The sequence below is a fragment of the Rattus norvegicus genome, chromosome 1, assembly GCF_021556685.1.
Source record: "Rattus norvegicus strain SHRSP/BbbUtx chromosome 1, alternate assembly SHRSP_T2T, whole genome shotgun sequence".
Taxonomy (NCBI): Eukaryota; Metazoa; Chordata; class Mammalia; order Rodentia; family Muridae; genus Rattus; species Rattus norvegicus.
Genome location: NC_141534.1, coordinates 95878681 through 95899618, shown reverse-complemented (window position 1 = coordinate 95899618; position 20938 = coordinate 95878681). Strand labels below are relative to the sequence as shown.

Below are 20938 nucleotides of genomic sequence, written 5' to 3'. Positions count from 1 at the left end.
GGGCCAGCGGGAAGTGACAGAGGACCAAGGCAGGGAGGAGCGAGGCAGCTTCTCATGACCTGTCAGTGCCCTGCTTCTCCTCCCCCCGCCAGAAGGAGAGCCGGGAGGTTTGCAAGCGGGCAGCACTGAAGGTCAGAGGATTCTTGGTCCACACTGGCTCTCCAGCGTAGAGCGCTGTGGAGCAGCATCAGTAGGGTACAAAGATGCCGGTCCTGTGGTTGTATTAAGGAAGCGCACAACCCCAAGGCCAACCAGACGGGAGAGCCAAACCCCTGACGCCATCACTGCTCCCCATGTTTCACGCTTGCTTTACTCTCGATAAGAGAGGTGTGTGTGTGTCAAGGAGCACGGTCAGAACCGTGGAACTCCCAACCATGAGCTCACTCCGTTCCTTCCACACACCTCTTGCCTGGGTCTTGTTTGGCAAGGGTGGGCTGCATGCCTGGCAGCAAAACCGTGGCATGTGTTTGCTGCTTTGTGTGCCCATTGATTTAGGAGACTGTGTTTTTACAGTTAACACCGATCATCTTTTCGTGTTTAAGGGGCAGCACCAAGTAGGTTTGGGGTGCGTGGAACAGGCCCCGGGGGAGGGTTTTCCTTTTTCTTTCTTGTGGTATTTCAGGTATCTTTCTGTGCATTCTTGATGCAGCTACCACCTACTCTGCTGGCCCAGAGCCTGGCCTAAGCTGGTGGTCAGAACTGTCAAGAGGACGAGGCTATGGGGGCTCTCAGGGCTAGCGGTGTAGATCAGAACAACCACTTGGAAAACTACTTGGCACTTTGGGTAAAACTGAAGATTAGCATGTCTGAATGATTTAGCAGCTTGTCTCCAGGGTATAAACCCAAAAGGAAATGTGTTTGTGGGCACCGAGAGGTGCGTCTGTGGCTGTCCCCAGCAGTGCCATTCTCAGTTGTCAAGTCCTGGAAGCAGTTGTGCTGAGCACTGGGAAGGATGAAAATCCACAGCAGTGCAGACTTCATCCTCTCCGCACAACACACTGGCGTCCCACACGCACACCCTTCAGAGAAAGACGCCAAGCCGGGCACAGTGGCAAGCTGCCTGAGTGACAATTTTAGAATTTCGGTTTCTTTAAAACACAGAAATATTATAAAAGTCTGTTTTTGTTTTACTCCCAGGTGTGGGATATGTGGGGCTGCTTCAGACCGTCCACAGCAGCTGACTGTGATTTGCCTCGTGCTCTAGCAGGGGCGTGATTTTGCCAGCCACAGAGTTTCTGCAAATGTGTGACCTTTGGAATTCTGGGGGCTTTTCAGAGGGCACATATAAATGCTAGGGCCCCGAGGTGGGTTATGGGTGTCGGTTGTTGGTTGCTCCTTCGGGTGGATTATTAGTTGATTGTTGGTCGTTTATTAAATAGTTGTGCACAAAGAAGAAACAGGAAGAAGAAATTAGACATCCTGATGGGGAAGATCAAACTTGCCCCCAAGGAACCCCCCCCCCAATCAGCAGGAAGCAGTCTGATGATAATGTTGCGCCCCTCTCACCCCTGACTTTATTCAGGGGCTCTTCTCTTTCCCCTCTATCCTTTTTTCTCTCTTATCTAGTGGTAGAGGGTTGAAAGGGTGGAAAAGGATGGAGAAGGAGAACACACAAAGCAGTAAACAACGGCTACACCTGTCACTCCGGGGCTTGGGAGGCTGAGACAAGGATCTCAAGTTCAAGGCCATCCTAGACTGTAGAATAAGACCCTATCTCAAAAAGAGAGAAAGAAGCCAAGCATGGTGGTACTTGCCTATAGTCTCAGCACTCAAGAGGGAGAAGCAGGAGTCAGGAACTTGAGGCCAGCCTGGGCTACATGAGATCCTGACTCAGGTAGAGCAGGAAGCCAGATAACAGGAGAACAGTAACTGCCAGCTGCACCCTGGGATCCGGATCATAGCACTCCCTAGCAGGCCACGATTCCGTCACAGCCCCCAACACACTCCTGACAAAACAGCTACAATGCGAGATTCGGGAAGCTCCAAACAGGCAGGAAGACACTGACCCTGAGGGTCCATACCCGAGCCTAATCACGGTGGCCATACACCAGGTATCTACATATATGTAGATTGTACTAGATGGCAATGGTAGTCTCTTAAGGCATCTTGGTGCTGCCTGCCTATAGTGACAGTACTCAGAAGACTGAGACAGGGTCTCTGCAAGTTCAGACTAGGCTACATAGCAAGACTTTGTCTTAAAAAAATAAAATGAACACAGCTCTCGGAAGACTGAAGGATCTCTGAGTTCTAGGCCAGCCTGGTGTACTCAGTGATTTCTGGGACAGCCGAGGGGGAAAGACGGCAGGGGCGGGGGGCTCATCTTTGCACTACTGTCCCCAGCAAGAAAATGTGGGCCAGTAAAAAGTCCTGGCAGGGGGTTGGGGATTTAGCTCAGTGGTAGAGCGCTTGCCTAGCAAGCGCAAGGCCCTGGGTTCGGTCCCCAGTTCCGAAAAAAAAGAAAAGGAAAAAAAAAAAGTCCTGGCAGACAGGATTCTCACGTTTCATTTCCTGGAATTGGTCATGTGGTCAGCTTTAGGAACCACTTGGGAGGTAGTAACATCTGAGGAAGAAGGGAAGAGGCACGAGGTGGCCTTTGACTAAGTATTCTCAACCTTTGTAGCGCAGCAGAAGCAACTGGAAAGGTTTAACACTCTCACACACATACACAAGGACACGTAAATGCATATGCTTGTGTCCAGCCCCACCCCAGACCAAACTGCAGACCTGGGTGATGTTTTCCATGAAGCCGGTTGAACCACAGCAGGAGCCACAATTCAAGATGCAAAGTGGCACCAGCATCCTAGAGGGGCAGGTCTCTGAGCATACACTGACATGTCTACCACTCGAGATGGCGCCGGAGAGACTGAGGGCCCCTTCTCGGGGAGCCTCTTTGGTTCATCCTGGGCCCTGCTTCCTAATAGACTGCCCCAGCCCTCCCACCTGTCAGTTCTCCAGGGTCTTTGCTTAGAGTGGATCGGCACACAGGAGGCAGCAGCCAGTGTGTGTGCTGAACCAAGGAAGATGTGCGGTCTCACTCAGCCTCCCCTTCATGTTCCATTGCCTGCCTTTGTCCCACAGAAGAGAGAGAGGGTTGAGGCTCAGAGACCCATGGTCCCTTCGTCAGGGCCATGGAAAGAGATAGCAAATCTGATTCCTGGCCCATCCTCCATACCCAGCCTCCAAGCTCCTAGGGTCCCTCTCATCATCCCCCCTCCCCTTTTTGGAGGTGTGGTTGGTTTTCGGCTTTAGGGTTTTGGGGGATTTTTTTGTTGTTGTTGTTTCTTTTTTTTTTTAAGTATTTATTTATTTATTATATAAGTATACTATAGCTGTCATCAGACACATCAGCAGAGGGCATCAAATCTCATTACAGATGGTTGTGAGCCGCCATGTGGCTGCTGGGATTTGAACTCAGGACCTCTGGAAGAGCAGTCAGTGCTCTTAACCACCAAGCCATCTCTCCAGCCCCTGTTTTGTTTTGGTTTTTTTTGTTTTTTTTGGTTTTTTTTTTTTTTTTTTTTGAGACAGGGTCTCATGTAGAGAAGCTAGCCACTAACTCTGTAGCCAGGGGTGATCTTACACTTCTAGTCTCTCATCTCTACCTCCTAAAAGCTAGGACTACAGCCCACCACACCCAGCTCTGGTTTTCTTTCATTGAGGCAGACTCTCACTGTGTATCCCAGGTCAGCCTTGGCCTCAACCCTCCAGCCTTGACCTTCATGGTACCTAGGATTGCAGAAGTGCAGCTCCGGGCCTGGCTACACCTGTCTGTGAAGGGAGGACCCTCGCAAAGCCCCTATCACCCCTGACCATCTCCTCTCTCTGTTGAGCAGCTCATCACGCTGCGGGGCTCCATTCTAGAGGATGCCACACCTACAGCCACCAAGCACGGGACAGGGCGGGGCCTGCCCCTGAAGGATGCCCTGGAGTATGTCATCCCAGAGCTCAACATCCACTGCTTGCGACTGGCTCTCAACACTCCAAAAGTCACAGAGCAGCTGCTGAAGCTCGACGAGCAAGGGGTAAGCCAGGGGCTGAGGAACCCCAGCCCCACTCCCGCAACCCTTTCTGTCTCCATCTCTACGTTTATTTTTAACAAGTAGCAAACTCACTTATAAGCCTGACTGAGCAACAGGAGGAAGCCATCAGCACATTGTGAGGGTACCAAGAGCACTGTCATAGAAACAGCCTGGGGATGAGATTGACACCACAAGGTTTCTATGAGAGAGGGAGAAAGAACGTGTGCCAGCACACAAACACAAACCCACTCACTGCCATCTGGCCCGTCCATAGCCCCTGGCATTGCTTTTGGACTTCCAGACATGTGCAGACCCCAAGTAGCTGAGGTTTTGCTTTGGCAGGGTCTCATCCTGTACCCAGTCATCTATAGGAAGCCAGCCCCAGCTCCCAGCTCTGCCTGAAGAGCACCATACACTGGCACAGCCATACAAAGACAGGTGACAGAGTGTATACTTCCCGCGTTCCTCTGGGACATGCCGCACACTGGTTCCTTCCCCACGGGCCGTGCATCGAGTCCCCAAGAGGTCCCAGCAGTGTGGGGCTTAGCGCTCAGGACCCCCCATGTGCCATTGGCCAGAACCCCCTTGAACCTACACCTCTCTTCCACCCACACAGCTGTGCCGCAAGCACAAGGTCGGCATCCTCTACTGCAAGGCGGGCCAGAGCTCAGAGGAGGAGATGTACAACAACGAGGAGGCCGGCCCTGCCTTCGAGGAGTTCCTGGACCTCCTGGGCGACAAGGTCTGTCTGAAGGGCTTCACCAAGTATGCCGCCCAGCTGGATGTCAAGAGTAAGTGGGATTATCAGGGAGGCAGATCTCCGGGTTCGAGGTCATCCTAGCCTACATAGTGAATTCCAGGCCAGCCAGGGCTCCAGAGCAAGGCCTTGTCTCAAAAAAAATAGATAGCTAATGGGCGGGTGGACAGACAGATGGACAGATAGATAAGTAAGTGGGGGAAGGGGGGAGCATCAGGAAATCTGCTAAGTAGGGACCACTGAGATGTCAAGGAGCCACCCCTGCTTGTCTGCCTGACCAGCTCAAAGGTCTGGTGATGCCAGGGTGCAGGCCGGTGGGAGGTCCCTAGCACCACTGTCAGAATGAACAGCGCCCCCACTCGGGAAGCAGCAGGAAGTGTTCTAGGGAGGTGTGAAGTCACCCCTCGTGTGTGACTCAGCAGTGGCACTCCTAGACACGCGCTCTGCACACTGTGCCGTGGGCATCAGATATGAGGCCTGGGCACAGCCATGGGCAGCTGGAGAGCACCCCAGAGTGCCACAGGACTGTGTATTCACAGAGCAGGGACGCAGGTGAGGGCCGCCTGTCACACGCAGTGAGCCTCAGGAGACCGTGTACTGAAGGGTGCCTTTTAAGTGCCAAGTATTTTAAGAGCATAGCAGGACGTTGAGGGTTTGTTGGCTGATAGTAAACGCTAAGGCACTCACCAGGCATGGTGGCGCATGCTGTTACCAGCACTTAGGAGGCTAAGTTGGGAAGACTGAATTTAAGGCCAGCCTGGACTACATAGCTAGACTTTGCCTTTAAAAACATAATAATTAATACGATGGGAGATTGCCTTACATTTCTTTCATTTTTAAAGAGCGAAGGTAAGTAAAAGCTTTGAAACCGGCAGATGGCCTGTGGGATACAGCAGAAAGCCAGAGGCTCAGGGACCGTGGTACTAACTACTGTTTCTATCCCAGCCGACTCCACGGGGACCCACTCCCTCTACACAACGTACCAGGACTACGAGATCATGTTCCACGTCTCCACCCTGCTCCCTTATACTCCCAACAACAGGCAGCAGGTCAGTGGCCCTCTGTCCCGCTGTCACAGACAACGCCTGATGTGATTCGAGGCCCGTCTGGTGCACGCCACTCTGCTTCCTTCCAGCTGACCCTTCTCCTTTCAGGGCCTTCCAGGGGTCTCTTGATAGTCATCACCAGTTTTAAGAGTGAGAAAAATAAACGAGTCAACAGAGTTTACTCCAAACGCAAACCAAATTGGCGTAAGCAAAGCGTAAGATGGGATTGTGTAACCAGAGTTCTCGGAGAGGGCTGGTTTTAGGTATGACTGGATCCTGAGGTTCAGTCTTAACACTCACCTGTGGCCGGATGGTGTACCCCACACCTTTAATCCCAGTGCTCAGGAGGCAGAGGCTCCTGAATTTGAATTCTAGAGTGCTCTAGAATTTGAGGGCAGCCTGGTCTACAGAACAAGTTCCAGGACAGCCAGGGCCACACAGAGAAACCCTGTCCCGAAGAACAAAGAAAGGAAGGAGAGTCCTCACCCTCCACTGCTCCTTGTAGTGGCTACACTCACCGGTCGTCTTAGTGACAGCAGAGATGCACCCCTCAGTCCACGTTCTCATCTCACCACTCAGCCACACAGAGGAAAGAGAGTAGGGCTGGCGGGGAGTGGGCCCTCGAACCAAGCCTGAATGAAATACGTGACCATCCTGGAAAGGGCGAATGGTTCAGTGGCTGGGTGCTGGGAGATAGCAGTAGACACCTATGGAAGGGGGCTACAGGAGACTGCAGATGTGACAGCTCCCTCTCTTGAGCATGGGAAGCCAACGGGACAATGGAACTACTTTCTAGTGGGTAGGAACCCAGAGTACTAGGAATTTAGAACATGGGTTTTGGTTTTGGTTTTGTTGTTTTTGTTCTTTCATTTGCTAGGACAGCTCACAATGTAGATTCTGTAGGCCAAAACCGGTCAAATGCAGGCCATTTCCTAAGGCTGTCTTAATAACACACTTTGAGCATTGGCACCGGGATTAAACATAAATTTGAGCTCTTTGTCCCCTGCTTGCTGTGTGATCTCAGGAAAGTGACAGTACCTCTCTAGGCCACAGGTCCTTGCTCCACACATTGACAACATGGTCCTGATGATACTGCACGGGTACTAGGAAAGATCCGTGCTTCCATGAGCAGACCCTGAGCACGAGGCAGCCAATACCTTTAGGAAGCAGGGGCCTGTTCCTAAGTACCAGGGCCTGGAGAAAGCTCGTCCTGCAAAGTCAAAGTCAAAAGCAAGTTGGGGGTCCCACCCTTTTGCCTTCATCCCTGCAGGACAGAAGGCAGAGGTCACTTTTAACTTCTCTGAACCAAATTTTCCCATCTTATGAAAAGCAGTCACATGAGTCACTACCACTCAGGGTTTGGGCAAGGTTCAGATTTAAGATCTGACTGGGAGGTAGGCCTCTTGGGGTCAGCCATAGGAAGCAATTTTTGTGTTTAGTAACTTCATTCATGTAGTTCAGAGGCATGAAGAACTAGAAAGCTAACAGGCAGGGCTGGAGAGACAGCTCAGCGCTCAAGAGCACTGGCTGCTCCTCCTAAAGGACCCAGGGTCACTTGCCAGCATCTACACTGTGTCTTACAAATGTCCGCCCAGGGGCTCTGATGCCTTCTTCCAGCCTCTGAGGGCACACTTAGTATACAGATATACGTGCAGGCAAAACACACATGCATAAAAATTACTAAGTTTAAAAACCTTTGGTTCTGTGCTTGGCAGCACATGCCTTTAATCCCAGCCCTGGAGAGACAGAGGCAGGTGGATCTCTGAGTTCTAGACTATGGTATACTTCAGGACTTCCTGAACAATCAGAGCTACGTAGAAGACCCTGTTTCAAAATGGACAAATGAAAAAGAACTAAGGCTGGATATCGTAGTTCAGGCAGGAGACTGCCCAGTTTGGTTTAAGGCCAATCCGGGGTATGGTAGCCAACTCTGTTTGTGAGGCAGGGGGATAGAGAGTTGAAGATCATCCTCAGCTGCTTCCTCAGTTTGAGTCCCCAGCCTGGGCTGCATGAGACCTGTCTTCCCTACCCTCCAGAAAAGGAGAAAAAGGGGTCGGGGATGTCAGTTGTAGTCTTGGCAAATAAATAAGACACCATGGAGGACACCCATTCTGGAAATGGAAGCAGGGGAGAGGACATGGCTCCCTGGGACATTGGAACCCCAACTCTCGGGAGTCTAGGAGAGAGCACCTCCTAGAATTGGCCCTGCCTGTGCACTCTGGTCAGACTCATTGGCCTGAGCAGATCCCAGGTCTCCATCCTGAGCTCTCCCGCAGCAAATACGGTTTGCCGAGCACTCCAGTTTGTCCAGCTCTTTGCTAGGAACTAAGGGTACGGTTACAGGCAACAGTCAAAACAATGTCCCATTTTCTTGTCACTGACAACCTGAATGGGAAGAGATAAACTAGGAACAGGGAGAGAGAGAGCCTCTTTGTGCAGAATGCGGCCATAAATATCAGATAAGGAAGACAGAAAGGCAAAGAAAGGCATGCTGGGGCATGTCAGATCTTAGAGATTTGCTGTGGATGACAGAAATCCCTCCAGGAGGAGTAAAGGAGGAAGGAAGCCACATGGGCTCCCGGGCAGCGGGGACAGCCATTCCCACAGTTTGCAAGAGGAAGGCTTTCCTGGAATGTTTGGAGAGCATCCGGGCAGGTGTGGGAGGAGAACAGGCTGTGTCAGAGGCTGGGGGGCCATGTGTGGGGCTTCTTGGCTTAGTCCATTCCCCTGAGTGAGAAGGAGCCAGAAGGGCTCTGAGCTTCTAGGGACAAGGCCTGACTCCGGTGCTCACATGCGCCCTCTGGTGGGAGTGGGCATGGGAAGCCAGCAAGGCAGTCCGGGTAGGATTCTTAGAGCTGGACCGTGACCCTTACCTCCTCCCTGTCTGCTTCCAGCTGCTGAGGAAGAGGCACATAGGGAATGACATCGTGACGATCATCTTCCAGGAGCCCGGCGCCTTACCTTTCACCCCTAAGAACATCCGCTCGCACTTCCAGCATGTCTTCATCATCGTCCGAGTCCATAACCCCTGCACTGAGAATGTCTGCTATAGGTATGGCTGCCAATGTCCTGACCACCACAGCCAGGTCCTGAGAGGCTGAGGAAGGATGTACCTGGTCGCAGGTCCCACCTCACCTCTCTTCCTGGCTCCCAGGTTCCCATCAGGGCCTATATTTCTTGGAATTTTCTGCCTGTAAGTAATGGGAAACCACCTCATCATGGCCCGCAGGGAGATGTGCGCATATGTATTGGCTCTTGGGAACAGTGCAGGAAGGCTCGGCCTGGTGTCCCATGGTCCTGAAGGAAACTTCCTTTTCTGGCAGCATTCAGTTTAACATCTTCCCAGCTGTAGGGAGTAAAAATTGATTGGGTTGGGGTGTGGCTCAGTTCACAGAAGGCATAGCTAGCGCACAGAGTCCTGAGTTTGATGCCCAGTGCTACGTAAACCAAGCACAGTGGTGCATTCCTGTGACTCCAGTGTTTGGAAGGTGGAGGCAGGAGAATCAGGAGTTCAAGGTCACCCTCAGCCGTATATCAAGTTTAAGGCCAGCCTGGACTACGTGAGACCCTGTCTCAATGAGGGAAAGAGATAAAGAACCTCACCAGTCAGTCACTGGGACTTGAGCAGAGGCTCTGTGGGGACCCTCTGGCCTGGCCGGAGTCAGGTGCCTCTGGGAGCTAAATGCCTGGCCTGGCGTTGTACGTGACAACAGAGAGCTACGGGGGTGATGACCTGGAGTCAGACCCTGACGAAACTGGGGTGGAGGCTCTCTGGGACCACCTACATGGGTACCCTGCTTATGGTATTGTTGGGGAATATGGTTTGAGAAGATTTGGGGGACAGAGTCTCACTATGTAGCCCAGGCTATCTTCAAACTCACATTCCTCCTGACTGAATGTTAGGATGATAGGCATGTTGAATTGGGAGGTTTTAGTCCCCACATAGATGTGTAACCTAGGCCTCAAGCCTGTTCTTTACCCTCTGCAATAGCAGGGCTACCCCACGTTAGTGGCTGTCCCCAGAACCTAAAGGGGAAGCCCTTGGAGACTAGGAGCAGGATAGAGCTGGATCCTCAGAAGCACTGAACCCAGCAGCCCAGGCCCAGGCTGTGGGGACTGGAACAGGTATACTGTTTTCCCAAGACTACAGGAGGGCGGGCGTGCAGCTGCATCACCCCTCCCCCGCACAGCCGTCCTCACCAGAGTGCTGCTTCTATGTCTCTAGTCCCTGTACATAGTGTTCCCTGTCAGCACAAGTGCTGGCTAGCTAGAGCCTCTGCTCTAGAGCCTAGGGGCTTCCATTCAGCAGTCTCCGAGGTCTTTGCATTCCAGAATTCTGTCAAGTGGATACGTGACAGTTTCCCACTGCCCTCCAAGGACAGGCATTGGGACGCTTTGCTGGCGCCTGGACAGTCACCTCATTTCTGCACTCATTGCAGTCACCATCAAGCATGGAGCTGTCTAGGAAATGGTTGCAGTGGAAGTGGGGGCGCAAGGGCCCCTGCCCATGTACACTGGTAGACTTGGTCTTGTGAGAGCTGGAGGTATTTAATAGTTTGATGTTAGCATGCAGCTGATGTGAGCTGCTGTGTGGGACGAATTGCCCAGTGGCTGCTGGGGACCAGCACCATCAGTCATTGCCCTGGCCCAAGGCCACCCCCCTCGTTACTGGAACATACTGTCGCAGCTGCAGGATGCTGGCTGTTTCTCCACACCTGAAAGATAGCCCAGGTGACAGAGAACAGATGCTCACACGTGCCAGGGAAGAGCAAGCAGCCTGCTTGTGTCTCAGAGTCAGCAGGGAGGCTGAGGTAGCCAGGTAGCCCTTCTCCCCTATCCTCAGACCTTTCTACTTTGGCAGGGGAGTGGCACAGGATAGGGGATCGAATGCAGGCTGAGTCCACGCTAGGCAGCACTTTACCATTAAACCCTTGTTTTGCTTTATTTTTAGGGCTTGGTTTGTATTGTTTTTTGTAGACTTTCGCATAGCCACTCTGGTCTCAGATATGCTCTATAGCTCAGACTGGCCTCAAACCCATAGTCATCCTCCTGCCTCAGCTTCCCAAGTACTGGAATTATAAACCTGAGGCACCATGACAAACTTAATGTGTCAAAGCACCCCTAAGTCAGGATTTCTTTGGGGCTTGGGGGTACAGTGGGTTGGCCGTTGTGGTGTGCGTGTGTGTATGTGTGGTGTATGTGTGTGTGTGTGTGTGTGTGTGTGTCTCCTGGACACAGCCCTCACTCATGCTAGGCATGTGTTGTGCCTCTGACCTATAGCCCCAGCCATGCCCTTGACTTTTCTGAGGCAATTTTGCTCTCTAGCACAGACTAGCCTGCAACTCAACTATATAGCCCAGGCTGGCCTCAAACATGTGATCCTCCCGCTTCAGCTATCCGAATGTAGGGAATATAGGGGTACACTGCTGCACTCAGTGCTTGTCCTCCTATCTGTGCCTTCCTCCCCTACCTTATAGTCCCAGCAGCCTGTTCCTGCCTCCCACCTCCCGGGTTCTCAGGCTTGCTCTCCAGCGTGACTTCTTCCTGACACACAGCCCTTCTTAGTTTGGGGAGGTTTGTTGTTGCTGTTGTCTTATGATTTAATTTTTTTTTTTATGTTACTAGCACACTGCTGCTGTCTTCAGACACACCAGAAGAGGGCATCCAATCCCACTACAGATGGTTGTGAGCCACCATGTGGTTGCTGGGATTTGAACTCAGGGCCTCTGGAAGAGCAGTCCATGCTTCTAACCACTGAGCCCTCTCTCCAGCCCCCACGATTTAATTTTGAAAGATTTTTATTATGCCATATTTTAAACATTCTGAAAAGTGCAGGAAATAATGGATCATGTGCCCCGCCAGCAGATTTAACAGATGTTAGCATTTTGCCTTCCTTGCCTCACTGTTTCCTCTTTTCTAGATTTTTTTAAAGAAAGGAAATGTTAGTAATACAACAGCTGTGCCTCACCCATTCCCAGGCACCCACTCTCTGGGCAGACCTACCCTCAGTGCCTCCCCCAGCTCTGAGGAGAATACCGAGGCCAGCCTGCCCCACCCTCCCTCCTGGCCCCATTGGACCATGTGTATGCGTGTGTGTGTGTGTGTGTGTGTGTGTGTGTGTGTGTGTGTGTGCGTGCGTGCGTGCGTGCATATACATGTACTCATGTAGCCCAGGATGGCCTCAAACTCTGTGTATCCAATCATGGCCTTGGACTCCTGCTTCTCTGTCACAAGTGGCAGAATTACAGGTGTGTACCACCATGCCCGGCTAATGCATCAGAGGACCTTGAAAGGCCGGTGATCCACGCTATTGGCCCTGAGAGAACAACAGTTGAATGACTAATTGCACATGTCCTAGAAGCTCCTGCTGAGCTCTAGAGGACAAGGAGGCCTGGTGGCCACACATCTTCTGCTTGTGCCATTCCTTAATGGCCACCAGCATCTTCCCTGAGCCTGAGGGTTGTAAAGAAGCCTAGCCCCTCCAGCTAAAACTGAGGAGCCAGCCGTTCCAGCTGTCCAGAACCATCAGCAGCTTACAATCTCATGACTCCAAATCATGAGTCAGGATGTGAGGCAAGCCAGCCTGTCAGCGAGCAGTTGAATGCCAGGGGAAGTTGCAGAGCTCCCTTAGAGTTGAGACAGCGATCCTGGTTGACCTGGCTAGGGCACTGTCACTACCCTCTGTGGTCACACTTACCCTTGCTTATTGGTGGAATACATTTTCTTCTCCCAGTGTTTATCCACACACCATAGTAATGGGTGCCTGGGTTGATGCTGGAGAACCCACTGAGGCCGGATTGGCGGGCATGTGGGGCCCTCCCACTTGGGAAGGACACTGCTAGGATGATGGAAATGAAAGGCAGGGTTCAGGCTAACCTTTGGGGCTCCTTGGTTGCTCAGTGCATCTGAGGCGGCCACAGTGGTCTTTGCAGATGCATCTTTTTCTGTCATGGAGTCAGAGAGAAGCAGAAGCCACTGCTGTCACCACTGAGGACTTGACAGACTCAGTGTGGATGGTTCAGGGGACAGCAGGGAACTGCCGTATCCAGGACTAGTGGCAGCAAGGAACCAGTATCGCCCACCCCATAAACCAAGGGGCCTGAGAGGAGTTTCTAGAAGCTGGTGAGAGTTGTGGCTCTGAGAAAGGGGCTGCCTAGCAAGAGCCGTGGCTGTGACTAAGGTATCAAGCCAAAGCCCCCGCCACTGTCGCAGCCTGGCGGGAAGGAAAGGAGAAAGGTGAATACAGTTGTATTTAGCAGCAGGGAATATGGCGTTAATGGTTAAACCAACCATTGCATAGGCTTTGCAGGGCATGCTTACACCCTGTCATCAGTAGACAACACAATACACAAAGTGACGGAAGATGGCCTCTCCACACATCACTAGGTGGCACGTGGGTGAACCCCAGCATCTTTCCTCTTACCAGTGGCTCCTTTCCCCAGACTTACTTAGAAGCTTGTGCCTGTAGGACCCCAGGTACAGAGGCCTTCCTCCCAGATGGGAAGATGGCAGATGGGAAGTGTGAGACACCTCCAGGGCCATGTGTGGCATGCCCCTGTCGCCTGAGCTCTGGCCTGGGCTTGCCTCCTGCATGTACTCTTTCCCACTTGGGCTGCCCCACATGCTGTTCCTTCTGTCTGCTGTGTTTTCCCCGACTCTGGGGTCTTAGCTGTCACCTTCTCAGCCCCACCGCCACCCCACCCCCAGACACTGCTGTCCAAAGCAGGAGCTTCTGTCCTGCCCTGGCCACCACTCTGTGTTCATCAGTGTCTGTTTATTCGTGTGCTGAGTTAGCAGTTGTGGAAAGACCAGGATCTCTGTATCCGAAAGCTGAGAGGAGCATCCAGGAAGCCCCTGTCAAGCAGATGGGTGAATGTTACCCCATTCCCTGTCAAGATGAGGGACAGTGCTGTAGAGAGAGGTCAACCAAAATGCCTGCAGGCATTGGGCTGTATTTGGGTCGCATAGGGTAGTGTATAATCTGTAGTCTGTTTATTTTATTTATTCCTTTTGAGAAAAGGTCTGATGACCTTGAATTCCTGATCCTCCTGCCTCTACCTCCTGAGTTTTTATATTATAAGCATGTGCCACCACACAGATTTTCAAATTCTTTGTTGATATGATTTACAATGTATATTAGTATCAAGTAAGTGTTTTTAAAACACGAAGTCGCACACACGTGTTCCATGGCCAGCCAACTAGCCCGACACTGACAGTGCCCGACAAGAACTGCAGCTCTGACCCCTGCCTTAGACCAGCAGCTCTCAGCCTTCCTAGCGCTGCAACCCTTTAGTATAGCTCATGTGTCAGCTCATAAACTTATTTCGTTGCTACTTCGTTACTGTAATTCTGCTACTGTTATAAATTATGATATAAATACCTGATACGCAGGGTATCTGATATGTAGCCTCTGTTGAAAGAGTTACTCAGCAGCACCAGCACCACCCCACCAAGGGGTCTCAACCCACAGGGAAAGACCTTTCCCTTAGAATCAGCTCGTGTCCAAGCAGGCTCCAGATTTTCCTCACCCTCTTAAGAGCAGTGGGCTTTCCCCAGGGCCCATCCATGCCATTGCAGCTTAAGAGTACGGAAGCACATGTTCCTCCATCCTCCTATAAAGGCGTCGGCCAAATCAAATCATGTGATCAGCGGGCATGCAGTAAGCTCGCATCTGACTAGGACAGTAGAGAGTAGAGAGGACAGAAAGTTGTTTGGTGTTTTCCCCCCCAAACCGTAATCTAACACATAGTTTATGTAAAACAAGAGTAAGTGAAGCCAGTAACTGGAGCCAGGAGCTGTAGCTGTAATCCTAGCACTCAGGAAGTTGAGATGGGGTGTCTCAAGTTCAAGGTCAACTGGGCTTCATCATTAGACTGTCTAGGAAAACCAAGGACGGCGGAAGATGCAGCTCAGTGGTAAATCACTTGTTCAGTATGTGAAAACCCAAGTCTGATCCCCGGCACTGTGTGCGTGTGCGCATGCATGTGTATAATATATATATTTTTTTTTTTTACATATGTATATATACTATATATATATACGTGTTCTTTAACTTTCCAGTCTAATTGACTAACCATTTATTGATTAGATATATGCTTCTGTTCATAAAAGAAACCCCAAGGCTAGGATATGGCTCAGTACAGAGCACTCGCCTAGCTCCATGGTTCCATTTCCAGCATGGCAGACAGGAAGGAGACAAGATCTGCGCTTTATCTCCTTTTTTGGGGTGGGGAGGTGGGTGTCAGTGGGAATGGGGTTTCCATGTGCAGCCCTGGCTGTCCTGGAATTCACTCTGTAGACCAGGCTGACCACACCTGGCTTGCTATCACCCTGGCTAGAGACAGTTGTAAGTAGCCCAGACCAACCTTGAACTCCCGATCCTTCATCTACCTCCCAAGTGCTGGGGTTGCAAGTATATCTCCTATCAGTTTTAAGAAGTTGGATTTTTTTACCCCTCCTCTAAATGGTTTCTCCCTCCTCAGCATGGCCGTGACCCGATCCAAAGACGCTCCTCCTTTTGGCCCCCCAATCCCCAACGGAACCACATTCCGCAAGTCTGATGTCTTCAGAGACTTTTTGCTAGCCAAGGTAATTAATGCTGAGAACGCTGCTCACAAATCTGACAAATTCCATACGATGGCCACCAGGACCCGTCAGGAGTACCTGAAGGACCTCGCTGAAAACTGTGTCTCCAACACCCCCATTGACTCCTCCGGCAAGTTCAACCTCATCTCCCTGACCTCCAAGAAAAAGGAGAAGACGAAGGCCAGGGCAGGAGCAGAACAGCACAGTGCCGGGGCCGTTGCCTGGCGAGTGGCAGCTCAGGACTACGCCCAGGGCTCAGAGATCGACTGCATTCTGGGGATTTCCAACGAGTTTGTAGTGCTCCTGGACCTGCGCACCAAGGAGGTGGTATTCAACTGCTACTGTGGGGATGTCATTGGCTGGACACCAGACTCCTCCACAATAAAAATCTTCTACGGCCGAGGGGACCACATCTTTCTACAGGCTGCAGAGGGTTCTGTGGAGGACATCAGGGACATTGTCCAGAGGCTAAAGGTAAGGAAGAGGGCGCAATAGTGGGTGTCTTGCATGTTTGGCAGAAGGTTCCAGAAGGATTGTGATACCTTCCCTGGCCCAGGCAGTCAGGCGTAACATGCCCTATGAATCAGAACTCACTCTCTGTCTCGGTCTTTGTCACACACACACACACACACACACACACACACACACACACACACACACACACAGAGTCTGGTGAATCCTTCAGCCCCATTGCTCTGGAGAAGATGTGGCCAGTCTGTGGTAACCATCCCTTCCCCTCAGAAGGATAAAAACAAACCAACCAACCCCCTGAAAGTAGGTAGAACACGCAAGTGTAAACACACTGAAAGTCTCAGAGGAGCTGGAGGAATAAGCCCAGAGGCAGAGCATTTGACAAGGCCTGGGTCCATTTCCCAGTACCAAAACTGAGAGAGCTTTTCTCTGGGAGAATTACAATAGAAGAAAAGGTTCCTGGAGACAGAGAGATGGCTCAGAAGTTGAGACCCTGTGCTGCTCCTGCAGAGGGCTTAAGCTCAATTCCAAGCGTCTGCATCGGGCAGCTCACAACTGCCTGTACCTCCAGCCTCAGAGGTTTCCGATCTCTGGCCTCCATGGGTGCCAAGTCCCTACACTGTTATGCACATACCGGCCCACAGACACACACTTTTACAAAAGTGAAAATTACGTAAAAGATTCTAGACCAGGTTGGTCTAACCTGTGGCCCTTAAGCCCCACATAAACCAGGATAGCTATGAATGTGGTCCAGAACATTTGTAGACCATACCACCACATCAGATATCAAAAGGTTGCCTACCCCAGTTTAGACCATTAAAGTATAGAGGAGGGGCAAGAAACATAAAAAATAATGAGAAAATACAAAGAAAGACACTGGGTTCTGTTTCTTACCAGTAGTCACAATGATCATGAATGGTTTGACTTTCTGTAATAAAAGACAAGGACATAAAATACGATGAAGATTCTATTCTCACCCTGCTTGTGTGGTGCACAGCTTTGATTCCAGGACTAGCAGGAGGCGACAAGTAGGTCTGTGTGAGTTCAAAGCCAGCCAGGTCACAGAGTGAGTTCCAGGACATCTAGAGCTTGTGGAAAGATCCTGTCTCAGAATAAAACAAAGAAGTTAATCCCTGAGTCAGGATATAGCTTGATGTTAGAGTACTGATTGCCTGGCATGTTTGAGACCCTGGGTTTCATCTCCAGCACCACCAGGCAGGGTCAGATTAAGGGCTAAAAAGTCTTAATTCCTTCCTGTGGACAGCTCAACGCTTGGCCTAACCAAGAGCGGTCGATTAGCATCAAATGAGTGGTAATGGCAGCCTGGAACATTGTGTTGAGAAGAGCTGAGATCGAACCTGAACTGCACAGAGAGTGCACTGGGGTCAGCTCTGAGGTCTTTGGTCGGTAGCGGCGTGCTAAGCATGCCAGAGAAAGCCGTACCCACAGTGGTTAAGAGTATGGGGTCTATAGACTGGCTTCAAACCACCAGTATTGTCATTTTCTGGCGGCGTGACCACCAGACACACTTAGACTCTACTCTGTGTGATCCTGTAGCTATGATAATATATTGGGGGCGGGGGGACGCAGGGAATAGCATCACCCGCTGTAGGCAGATCTTTCTATCTAGTTAGCAGAATCACAGTCATTACCCACAGGTAAGGTAACCCCTTCTCCCAGTCAGGTTGGCAACCTTAAACATCATAGTGACTCAGTTTCTCTACTGGGAAACAGAAAGAGTAGTCATCCTGTCAGTGCTGGGGACAGAGCTCAGTGGTAGAGCACTTGCCTAGCACACCTGAGGGCCTCAGTTCAGTCTCTAGTACTTAGGGAGGGAGGGAAGGAGGGGGGGAGTCCTATATAATATGCAAATTTTTATTTCATTTTATTATATATATGTTATGAAAGTTTTAAAGTATCAGTGACTTAACGTTGCCTAGGCGAGCTTCCTCGACTTGCTTGGCCATGACCTCGCCCTGTAGCATCACTCTCTGTTAAATCAGGTGGGATTGGTTAAACTCCAATCTCAGCTTGCCTGACTTCACAATTCATACATCTTCGTGAAACCACTGTAGCTAGTGTGTCAGTCGCCTGACAGAAAGGGGGGTCCCGTTCACAGCACGGCCAATCCAAACATATCCAATCTGTATGAGCTGGGAGGCTGAACAGGTTGGGCCTGGTTAGTACTCTGATGAAAAAGTAAGGTTTGAACCCCAGGGGTCTACATCTCTTCTGATCTCAAACTTAAGTTTACAAAGGCATCCAGTAGGCATTCAACGAACGCGGATCAATCAAACGTCCTCTGCCAGCTTAAATGCTGTTCTCTCCATTTGATGTAGATGGAGAAACTCAGGCTCAGAGAGGAACATACTCACATGTGCCCACATGGCCTGCGGGTAGCAGAATTGTCCTCTGATTCCAAGTTGTTCTGCCTCCCGACATTCTCGATCAGAACACAAGACTGGTCTCTAGCTGCTTCCTCAGAATCTTCCCAGGGCTGCCCAAGTGACCCCGGAAACCTCACAGTCACTGCAAGCTGTGGTTTCTCCCATGCTCCCATGCTTCCTGTTTCAGAAAGGCCAAGTCCATTATTTGTTTGAGGTCAGGGAACTTGTAATCGGCCAGGGACCCCCTTGTTCTCACATCCACACCCCATCTGTCAGCGCCACCTTCAAGCAGCCTGAAGCTGCTTCTCCCGCTCCCATCCATACCTACCCCATAACACAAGCCACCCATGGCTCTGGATTTGGGGGAGAGTTAAGACATGTTCTCATAATGTAACCAAGGCTAGCTTCGAAGCTGTGGTTTTCTACCTCAACTTCAGGAATGCTAAGATTGCAGGCCTGCTCCACCATGCCTAGCCTCTCCCGAATTATTGCAGGAGCCTACACACGTATGTGTGCATGGTGCATATACACACACATGCACACATACATTAATGCAGGAGCCTACACACATGTGTGCATGGTGCACTTACACACGGCACACACATGCACACACAACCCCCTTCTCTCTCTCTCTCTCTCTCTCTCTCTCTGTCTCTCTCTCTCTCTCTCTCCCTTTGTTCCGTTGTGATCTGACCTCAGCATGGGGTCTATTCACCTGGGTCCTGTATTCCAAACCCTATCTTCCCCTAGGTGAAAGACAAAGCAGGCGGCCTGTGCGTTCACTCCCTGTTAATCCCTCTAGGAGCCGCTTCCCACCGCACCCTGCTCCTCACACACAGACCTGCCAGGCAGGTGTACGACCTCAGGGCCTTTGTACTCTAATCCCTTGTTACTGAAACTCTCTGGCCGCAGCATGGCCTAGTCACTCCCTTCCTGCAAGCCTTTGGTCACATGTCCCCTGTGGTCTCATTGTCTGGAATTGAAGACCCTGCCAGTAAGCTCCAACCATTTGCCACATCTGCCTCGTTGCCTTCTTTTCTGTACTGTGCGTTGGGCTTTGTTGCTGCTGCTGTTTTCCCTTAGACCTTGAGTCTACATGGAGTGGGTCCCCAGGTACACAGACGCGGTCAGCTGTCAGCTGGTCAGGTGGGTCAAAGGAGCACAAGTATGACACCCGTCAGTGACACACCCACATGGACTGCAGGCACTGTCCCCTAGCACCCCGGCTTGTGAGGAGGTCCGCCCTGCAGAAGTGGCCTCCCCAAGCAGTGAGTAGTGATCATCCTAATGAAAGGAAAGGGTAGCCTCATTCAAAACACAAAACACATTGGAAAAGTAGAAGTGGAAGAGCGGGTAGGCGGCGTAGTCTAAACCGCCATCCAGTCTCCTACAGCTAACACCGCCACTGCTTTCCCCAGCCCCAGAACAAGACACCACTACAGAAGGAAGCATGTGTGACCAAGCTGGTGGCAGTACTAATCGATGGCGAGACCATGACTGTTTAGATGGCAATCTGACTGGCACATTGCATTCCGTTTAGCAAACTAGCTTTCCCACTAGGGCTTATGCCCGCCCAAACCGTAGGCTATGACCATTCCTTCCTGAGGAGTGGACCTCCAGTGCAGTCTCAGAGTGGTTGGCAAGGCTGGGGAGAATGGCTCTCAGTGAGTAAGAGCACTTGCTACAGAAGCCTGAGGACAACCTGAGTTCAACCCCCCCCAGCACCCACATAAAAAGCCAAGTGAGGCCATGCACATACCTGTACCCCACCAACGTGGAGGACAGAAACAGGATGTTTGGTGGGGCTTGCTGGCTGCAGATAGCAAGTCTAGTTCAGAAAGCTAGCCTGGTTCAAAGAGAGCCTGTCTCATGGGAATAAAGTGGGAAAGGCTAGCTCAGCACACTCACTGTCCTCCCCTGACCTGTGTGTGCACACGCATGCACGCACACACACACACACACACACACACACACACACACACACACACAGAGATACATAAAGAAAAGGGCAGAAGGCTTGGTGATGTCCTTTCTGTCCGGGCCACTGTAGCACCAGTGACCACATCCTACCTGGCAGGTTGGTAGCATAGCAAAGGTAAGGGTTTTTTGGCGTCCCAAGAAGATTCACTAATGGTAGGCAGACCCTGGGGCTTCCAGTCAGCATGTATTTATGTCTGACGTTCATGTATAAGCACTAAGGCATCACGCATGAGCAAAGCTGAAAGAAATGAGAAATAAGGCCTGTGTGACCTGGTCTGCCCCATGCTGGGAGGTTTGGGCCTCCAAGAACAATGCCACCAAGTGGAAGTATGTGACATGAGACCCCAAGCCAGTGACGGTCACCTAACACTGCAGCCTACCACACTCCCTACTTACTGCAATGCTTAGGACCACTGTGCAGGTCAGGACACACTCATGGTTAAAACAGCAAGGGCTTATATCATATTACACGGTTATCCAAGTGACCAAGGGCTCTGCCCAACCCTCTTCTAGTTCTGGGGCCTCCAGCCATCTAGACAGCCTCCCGTACCTAGAACATTACTAGTCTCCATGGCAGAACCCAAAAAGGCCCATGCAGTCTCACATCGGCAATTAAATGTTCACCCAGGCCTCAGTGAGGGAGGCTGAGGTAGGAAAAACACAAGTCTAAGAACAGCCTGGGCAATTCAGGGA

At 51.2% G+C, this 20938-nt stretch overlaps 1 protein-coding gene across 6 annotated transcripts in view; it reads left to right on the top strand.

Annotated features, from left to right (window-relative positions):
* Positions 1-20938, top strand: part of Sipa1l3 (signal-induced proliferation-associated 1 like 3) — a 206769-nt gene that overhangs the window by 131011 nt on the left and 54820 nt on the right. For all 6 annotated transcript variants that reach the window (XM_087653687.1, XM_087653676.1, XM_087653683.1 and 3 more), the window contains 5 exon segments: positions 3834-4022; positions 4636-4810; positions 5722-5825; positions 8717-8874; positions 15305-15881. In XM_087653687.1, the coding sequence (XP_087509813.1) occupies positions 3834-4022; positions 4636-4810; positions 5722-5825; positions 8717-8874; positions 15305-15881 (1203 nt within the window).